Genomic DNA, 8,880 nt, shown 5'->3' on the forward strand with positions numbered 1-8,880 from the left:
GTATATAAAAGCACGTACGTGTATGTGTGTGTGTGGTTTGTATGTAGATGTGCTTATGGATGAATGAGAAATATATTATGTAATCACTCTGGAAGTCACTCAAGGGTACAAAGAGTATGAAAATCAAAAGTGTAACTCTTATACATCTCTCATACTTTATATTATTAAAATATGTATATTTAATAATAAAAATGTGCTAATTTTTTTTTAAATTAAGCTTATTAAAAGCAAGCATCATTGTAAGACTATGTGCGTAAAATAAAATAAAATAAATATTTTCTCATTGTTGCTTTTCAGACAACAATGGGAAAATAAAATGGTCTTGAATGTAATAGTTGTAAGAAATAAAATAGTTACATACCTCCTATAGTAAGATTAACTTTCTTTTCGTAAGTATCGTCGACGAATGCCTTTTGCAGTGCAAAAACCTCGATAGGAGGTCCCAATTCTATTCCCGTGAATCTGGACATCATGTTGTAAATGCGAGCAAACGATAGATAACAAGTAATAATATAAAGAATAAAGTCAAATTAAGAATTGGTACGAAAGGAAGAAAAGTTTACAATTACAACGTGAATAGAAATATGCTGGAATATGTGAAGAGAGCGGTGTTGAAATGAAGTCGCGTGAAGATTGGCGACTGCGAATTTGCCAAGTGATCTTTAATCTGTTTTGTGTGTGTGTGTGTGTGTGTGTGTGTGTGTGTGTGTGTGTGTGTGTGTGTGTGTGTATACGCTCGACTTTTTACACCGTTACACCGATTGACGTAAGGGAAGACACAAGTATAGTACTTCACTTTCGTATCATGTGATGTGCAGTGGCTCTCAATACATTTGCAATACTATTGGCTATCGAATGCAACCTTAAGCTGAATACATATGTACATGTTTCATCCTGGTGCTGAATGCACTAAACGTATATTAAACATTTATATATATATATATACAATCGCCGGTGTGTATACACATAGAGAGATTTTCCCAATGTAAATTATTTCAAAGCTAATAGCCATCTTTCGTATGGCACGCGTTTGAAAGATATGATTTAGCATTTGAAAATCCGTAGTTGTCTACGTAGGTTATATATTCACAAATCGAATGATATGTGATTGAAAACAAATGAATTTAAAGCATTTGATCGAGCAATCGGAAGAAAGAATTTTACCAATTAACCTATCAAGAGAATGCAAATGGAAGATGAAGTCTGGAAACGTTGAATGGCAAGTTACTTCGCACTGTTTTGTGATTGGTGCATAAAATCGTATCCCCTCACTCCTCCCATCAGTTCACGGCGATTCGTTTCAGGGCATGATTTTTGAGTGTGCATATTTGAGCGTAGTGGAATGGTTTATTGTATGCGTACGAATTTGTGGAATAACAAGAAAAGAAATTCAAACGCATTTTGACACGAGCTCGTCCGGCAGATAACATTGAATTGTGTTCAATTGCGTCGAATGTTCAAGTACATACATACACGCTGACACGCGACGTGTACCTATATTTTTGTGAATGTTAACGAAAGATAAATGAGTTTACAAGATAGCCTGTTTACCGAGGATGTTGAATGCGACGTAATTGTCTTTACGAAGGATAAAACACGTAAGAGGTACGAGAAAATTATAACGAGCATTCTTTGAATAGAATATCGACGCCGACATCATGTTTGAAGGTTAGTTTTCCTCACGGTATCCGTTGGTGGCTGTGAACGCGTAAACAGTTTCATTTCCTCTCGACTTTGAATGACTATTACATTTGCATATATATGTGTATAGATATTGGCAAGTAAAGGATTCGTGAAGATATCGAATTGAATGAGATTATGTGAGTGGCGCATTCCCATGGTATAGGATTTAGCACAGGATTTATAAATAGCACAAGATATATATAGTTTTCGTACAAGTTTTGTACGAGTTTTAAGTAGTTTTTGCTACAGTACAAAGCTGAATCATGATTTCATTTTTTTTTTATTATTATCTAAATACTCCTCCTAACCACTTATTCTCATATACGCTATTTACGATTTGTGCTGTGTAAATTAATGCAAATAATTTTGGGCTTGTTGATATACAAAGCGATATATTGAGATTTGTGAATGTCGGTGGGATGCACGATATATATCAAAAATAGTAATCCTGAAAAGTTTAATATCTCGTAATAGACATTACATTTGTAAGTATCTATTTCTGTTCAATGCAATATTTGTATTATTCCATATTAGATATTTATTTAATTTTGACTATGTCGACGTTTCATTTTCGTTTGAAAGTAAAATTGAAATTGAAACAACTCGATATAATTAATATCTCAACAGAACACACAATAATTTAAATCAATTTAAATTATAATAATTTAAATAAAATTTTAATTAATAGAACACAATTTGTTGATTTGGTTTCAACACGTAATTGGATTCTTATGATCACGATTGTAACATATTCAGTTGTTCCTATGTGCACGTGGTTACGTGGTATAAAGCAGTGCATTTTTATCTCTTTTGTAGTTGAAAGTATGAAGTATACCTAATTAAATTGATTTCTCACTTTCATATACTTCTAATGATATATGTATAAAGCAAGTGAATATTTTTCCTCACAATTGTTTGGATACTATTATGCACTATGTATCATATACTATGCATGTCGTCATTCGTGCTTAGGCAATAAAAGATAAAAGAAGAAAATTTGAGACACGACAAGTTGTAAGAATTGATGTTTACGCTACACTCAAGTTTTTATGGAAGCGAACGAGAGAGAAAGTGAACGGGTTATGTAAAAGTTAGGTGGCGTTTATCGTCTCTTCCCCTTCCTTCCTCGTCTTAAACCAATGCCGTAAGGCATTACGTTCACCAAAACGAACAAAACAGCCGATGCTGTGCTACCAACTACCAATACTCCGAACAGCAGGCCGTTCAATCTCACTTTCAACGATAAACGCGTTCTTTCTTTTCACTTTTGCAGAGTGCTCGTCTTTCCGCCCGTCAACAATTATCGTAGGTTCATTATACATCAGCTGATACAGGATCGTTTCTCAGATTTGCTGCATACGTTCTCGATCGGCCAAGGTTCGGCTAGGCGTACTGTAGTATGTTACAAGACCGATGTGAGAAGGTATAAATAACAAAATGTTAAGAATCATTCTTTTTATCTTCGATATCCGTTAGCTAAGAACTTTTCTGCTAAAATATTCATCTACATACGCGTAAACAACGATTTGTATTATTTTTTTCGCCAATAATTTTTCACAATTATTCGATTATCAAGCTAATTTTAATAATTAATAATTAAATTAAGCTTAATTTACGTATTTATATTACTAAATTTATATACGTTTAATTAAGCAGCATGTAACAATAATAAATATGTGTCTCTGTGTGTAAAATTGCAAAGCTGTACTATTTACTCGCGAACGAAAGTAAAATTGATCGGAACTACCTCTCGATCGTAATGTCATTCTATTGTGCCGATATTATGCTTACTAATTACAATCACGATACTTTAAGAATGTTTTTAATGAAAATTTGCTCCAGAAGAATAACATATGATTATTTTATTATAAAGCGATTGGAGCCCAAAACCGAATTTTCCTGAGTCTAAGACAAACTTTGTGACAAAACAAAAGGATACGATTCGCGGAATGGGTATCGAAGGCCGACGCTCACCCTCGACATCTCCAGAATGCAAATTACAGCGGCAAGGTAATTATGAATATCACTCAAGTAGCACATATGGATTTTATACGTTTTCTAAACGGCTAGAAAATAATAGGTTTAAAAAATATATAAACCAAATATGTGCTATTTGAATAAATTAATTGTTGTATATCTTGTGACATTATCAAATAAGATATATTTCAAAATAAGTTAGTTACGGAAGATTTAATGTTTATTTAAATGTTAATTTTTAGCCAAGTCAGTACCAACAGTTGAAATATATAGGCCACCAGCGGCTAGGAAACTTAACAATTGTTCACAGACAAATGGTACACAGACACAGGTACAATCGACTACAGATTTTTCTTCGGTCAAGTAAGTAAACTTATTTCTTTTGAAACTTACTAGATTTGTATGTGTATCTACATATCGTTTTCTTTTATATTAGCGTTGTGATTTTTCACATTATGATTGATGTCAACTATTCCAAATATATATTGTTAATATACGTATATGTATGCAGGAATGTACGTCAAAAACGACCTGATCGGGCGGTTTATGTACCTAGGCATCGCAGAAGTTTAGAAATGGAAGATAAAAAGTCACACAGTTTGAAAGTTTCTCACACGACGTTAAACGGAGATTCAATTATGAATAATAATTCTAAACTACAAGATGTATGTAGTAGTCAACAAAATGTAGGCGATCTGACTTCACATAATCAACTTTCTGAGAATTGCAACGCGAAGATCGAGGATAAACATTTCCTACGAAACATTTCAAAAAATATAGTTTCTTTAGATTCTAGCAAAATCTCCGATACTCTCGATAATACCGAGCATATGTATCAATTTTCGGAGCAACTAAAAGATGTGCCAATTTTATCCAAAGAGAAAGAAACTGTTGCAATTAATAATGTAAATGAAAATAGTACTAATTTCAATCTGTTGGAACCATCCAGCCAAATTGAAATTAATGACAAACAATTAGAAAAAATACAAGAAATTGTGAACGAAAACCAATCCTCGATCGAATATTTAAATTGTAGCGATGTAAATGATCATAAAGACAGACAACTAGTTGGACAAAATGTAGTATCGGATGTTCTAATAATTTCTGATACTATTAAAAAAAAATCTAAACAGTCTGAACAACTTTCTCCAATTCTCGTAACATCACCTGAGAAAAAAGTAAAAAAGATAGAAAGGCAAAAAAGCAAACCGGTTCCACCACCTTCTCCACCTCTGAAAATGAACAGAGATGAATGCGATTGGGATAGCTTATTTGACGATAATGGCGATTGTTTAGATCCAACATTAATTGAAGAGGTCAGTTATGTATTTAAGTTCAGTAACTTATTGTATTCACTATTTTATATATAATTAGTTATTCACGTATTATACCTTTCTTTTTTTTTTTTAGCTTACGTCAGCAGTAGGTGAAGTAGTAATAGAACAACCAAAAAACGATTACAAAGCATACAGCAAGCAAGTCGAAGTGTCCAGTGACGAATTTGCACACGTCGTAGAAATTTATAATTTTCCTTCCGAGTTCAAAACTAGCGATTTGGCAGCTGTCTTTAGTTCTTTTAAGAATGGTGGTTTTGAGCTTAAGTGGGTGGACGATACTCATTGTTTGGGAGTTTTCAGCAGTCCTCTTGTTGGTATGTATATATACATATCTAGTAATTTATATCTATGAATACAAAAATATATAATATGTGCGTCTTTATTGAAAACAGTTTAATAACTTATTTTTAATAAGAAAATTGCATTCGAGAAAATTTATAATTAATTTTGCACATCTTTGCTGTTAATAGTATAATAATCGATATTCATCATTGATCATTGAAAATAGTTTTCTTCCAATAAATCCAATTATAATCAGATTTATTGCAATTAGTATATTCTTTTTTATCTTCCTTTAAGCTGCCCAAGTATTAGCATCGAATCATCCATTTGTGAAAACAAGACCACTTAGCGAAGCTACTGCTTTAAGTAAAACGAAAGCTAGAAGAAGCGCAGAATTCTTGCAACCTTACAGAAATCGTCCTGAAACATGCGCTGCCTTAGCTAGACGATTAGTTACAGGTGCATTGGGCGTGAAGCTTGCCACAGCTAGACAAGAACGTGAGCACGAAAAGAATATATTACGCGAAGCGAAAGGTAATCTTTGAATACGTATTATATACGCGATATAAAAATAATTCAGTAATTATTGAAGAAGTTATCAAGAGATTTTTGCATTACAGAAAAAAGACGATTAGCCAACAAACAACGAGAGGATGTTTGGGAGGGCATCATACCGACAAAGTAGCATTGTATATCACTAATATAGAATATTTTTAAGGATTTGTACCTCATTGTATAGTATACGCATTCACATTATTCACATATGTGGCTGCGTAATTGACATAGTTCCCATAATGTTATTCTCGCATTAGCGCGCATGCGTTATTTGTGCCTTACTCGTCCATTCTTTACATTGATAAATAGAAAATTGGACATACATTTCTCCAATTTATTCGCTTTGATACAGAAAATCTATGATAATTTATCAGTAAATAAATTCGATATGTAAATATTATAGTTAATAAATAGCTGATTTATATTTATTTGGATAATTATCTTCTAGAAATTGTTGAGACAATATTATCATTTTACATATGAATATATCAGCGTAAAAAAAATAGTAAAGATGACCAGTGGTGTCCATCCACGTCTCCTATATATTTTTACGCAAGAATGCAATTTTTTAAATAAATATACAATACTAAGCAATGATTTGTTTGAAATTAAAATTTGATGTCAAAATTATAAGTAATTAGACAAACGTGTAGAAAAAACTGAAAACTAAAATATTTTCGCAAAATAATCGATTACTGTTATGAGTTTTTATACACAGCAACAAACAATAATACATAATACAGATTGATTACAGGACAATAAGTCAAATTATTACTTACTAATAACAAGATTCTTTCATGTGCACATCAATTCAGTATATCGATAATTCAAAATATATCTTTACAAAATTTTATATAGCTGAACAACATAATCAATATAAAAATATATCATCGAAAATATGGCGTTAAAATTATATTCTAATGTAATATTATTTTACAATTTTGACTTGTGCCACTTATATGTCTGTTACATGTATATACAAATGTTACAAACCAACGCACAATCACATTATCTATTCATATTACAGAGTTGCTGAGTATAAAGAGAACAGATTGTATTTTTTATACAATTGTTATCAACATGAAATAAAGATATGTATCACTTATTCCCTAGTCAATGTACACAGTGACTCATACGTTAATATATCATAAATTGAGTAAGAAAATCTTTTGTGAGAAAAAAGAAATAAAAATATTTTTTAAAGCATAATTTAATATTGTCTATACTGTATTTGCATGACTGCCAATCATACAAAAACTTTTTCAAGCTTTCTAAACAGATGTGCAAAATATGAAAAGGAAAAGATGTTCGTAACATGTTGTTAGTAACAACAAAATTATTAGATAAATTTTATGCATTAAATGCATCAAACGTATTAATCTATAAATATATGAATAGATATATGAATAAATTGATGCATGTATAAGCAATGGAGAGGTTGTAAACATATTTCCTTAATGATAGAGATACACACATATAGTGTGTACAATATTACTTTTTAATGGCAGTTACATCTTGCGTTTTTCATAAAATACAGCTACATGGTAGCAAATCGATTTGATTATTTTTTCAGTTTATATTTTTTTATAACAAGTGTTTCTTTTCAATGCAAAGTTATGCAATCTAATTTGTTTAATATAAAAAACTATGAGTTTAGCGGAATGACATGAAATTGTTACCATTTGCTACCTTTCTTCTTCTTTTTCTGTTGAACTTTGCGTTGTTGCTGACGTGGTCCAGAAGTTTCTACTGCGGAACTGTGACGAGGGTTTGGAGAAGGCTTAGCATTTGCAGGCATTTTAGTGATATCACTATAAATAATAAAAAATTTTTTAGTAATTCATTGTACATTTACAGTAGATAAACCACATATAAGAGGATAAAACATATAGCAGCACGTACTAAAGATCACTAGCTCCTGTAGCGGCTCCCTGTGTTCCTTTCATAGCGGCATCCCTATTTCTTCTATCCCGTTTTTTACGGAATCCACTACGTTCGTGTCTCGGTAACCATCGCTCTGGATCTGGCATAACACTCGGATCATAATTCTTTGGTAGTTTACCCTTGCGTTTACGTTTCTTGTGCTTCTTTTGAATTACATCTGATACTGGTTTGCTGATAAGAAATCAAAATGCACATGTAATATTTTAGAGTATTATTTGAATTGAAATATATAATGATTGGAATAATTATATTTACCCAGGAGAAGGTTCAATCTTTTTCTTTACTACTTTAGTTCCAATAACCCAATTGCTGCTTTCTAATGCGTCAACGTCAGTAGTTTCGGCGAGATCGTGAAGTGGCGGTAATCTTTTGGATAATGACTGTGCTTTAGTAGGACAAAACTGTACATAAGCTACTACCAATTGAGCTAAAGTCTTAGTGTCAGATGGTGAGGCATCTACTAATTCTTGTAAAATATCAGCAGCAATCTTCAGTTCTCCACCACGTAAATAAAAATTAGCAGCTTGTCGCCACAATTCTCCCAAATTTTCGGTGGTTTCCTAAAAGGAAACTTTTTATGTGAGTTTATAAACAAAACGTCGCGTGGAAAGTACAATGATAGATTCAATATATACCTTGTTTTTTTTATAATAAGCGACTGCATTTTTGAGAGCGATCGAGGCTCTTTCTCGATCGTTATCAGCTAAGTGAAGCGTAACGAGCGTGCCAACTATTCCAGGTAGAGATCTATCCCTTTCATTTAGATTCTCAAGAATAGCGATAGCATCTTTTCTTTCATCTTGACTTAAAAGTACTTGCACGCTGGCCAATTTCATGGATAATTCCTTTTCGCCGACTGCATGTTCGATTAATAGTTTTGCTGCTTCTTTTGGTTTACCTTCTTTACTAAATTGTACAGCTTTTATAAACATTGCATCTGCTGCAAGAATAACGCAATCTTTCGCAAGATTATTGCACAGTTGGTGACATTGCTCTCCCTGAAAGTATATAAAAGCATGTTGTCCATCTTAATTTAAATATAATAAGGCATCACACACAACACACACACACACACACACACACACACACACACACACACACA

The 8,880-nt window shown here is 32.4% G+C and overlaps 3 protein-coding genes across 4 annotated transcripts in view; 1 reads left to right on the forward strand and 2 right to left on the reverse strand.

Annotated features, from left to right (window-relative positions):
* Positions 1-812, reverse strand: part of LOC108747163 — a 9,276-nt gene extending 8,464 nt beyond the window's left edge. Inside the window, exon 1 of the mRNA XM_018484456.1 lies at positions 362-812. Coding sequence (XP_018339958.1) covers positions 362-473 — 112 coding nt within the window. The 5' untranslated portion in view covers positions 474-812. The remainder of the gene's footprint in view (positions 1-361) is intronic.
* A 482-nt stretch (positions 813-1,294) lies between these two features.
* LOC108747168 (coiled-coil domain-containing protein R3HCC1L) lies at positions 1,295-6,690 on the forward strand. The gene is made up of 8 exons (XM_018484470.1): positions 1,295-1,605; positions 2,957-3,106; positions 3,557-3,693; positions 3,903-4,023; positions 4,172-4,976; positions 5,071-5,311; positions 5,577-5,813; positions 5,900-6,690. Exons 1-8 carry the CDS (start codon positions 1,526-1,528, stop codon positions 5,962-5,964), a joined length of 1,836 nt encoding a protein of 611 aa, XP_018339972.1. The 5' UTR covers positions 1,295-1,525; the 3' UTR covers positions 5,965-6,690.
* Positions 6,691-7,264: 574 nt separating this feature from the next.
* Positions 7,265-8,880, reverse strand: part of LOC108747165 (signal recognition particle subunit SRP72) — an 8,762-nt gene continuing 7,146 nt past the window's right edge. For both annotated transcript variants that reach the window (XM_018484467.1, XM_018484466.1), the window contains 4 exons: positions 8,414-8,776; positions 8,034-8,338; positions 7,737-7,949; positions 7,265-7,645 (listed from right to left, as the gene is read on the reverse strand). In XM_018484467.1, the coding sequence (XP_018339969.1) occupies positions 7,510-7,645; positions 7,737-7,949; positions 8,034-8,338; positions 8,414-8,776 (1,017 nt within the window). In that variant the 3' untranslated portion in view covers positions 7,265-7,509. The remainder of the gene's footprint in view (positions 7,646-7,736; positions 7,950-8,033; positions 8,339-8,413; positions 8,777-8,880) is intronic.

This window comes from Trachymyrmex septentrionalis, unplaced genomic scaffold, assembly GCF_001594115.1.
Source record: "Trachymyrmex septentrionalis isolate Tsep2-gDNA-1 unplaced genomic scaffold, Tsep1.0 scaffold196, whole genome shotgun sequence".
Classification (NCBI taxonomy): domain Eukaryota; kingdom Metazoa; phylum Arthropoda; class Insecta; order Hymenoptera; family Formicidae; genus Trachymyrmex; species Trachymyrmex septentrionalis.

Excerpts from the sequence above, each read along its gene's own strand:
- LOC108747168 (XM_018484470.1), top strand. The coding sequence starts at position 1,526 with ATGAGTTTACAAGATAGCCTGTTTACCGAGGATGTTGAATGCGACGTA. Across the intron at positions 4,977-5,070 it reads ATCCAACATTAATTGAAGAG|CTTACGTCAGCAGTAGGTGA; the intron begins GTCAGTTATGTA and ends TTTTTTTTTTAG. Across the intron at positions 5,312-5,576 it reads TTTCAGCAGTCCTCTTGTTG|CTGCCCAAGTATTAGCATCG; the intron begins GTATGTATATAT and ends TCTTCCTTTAAG.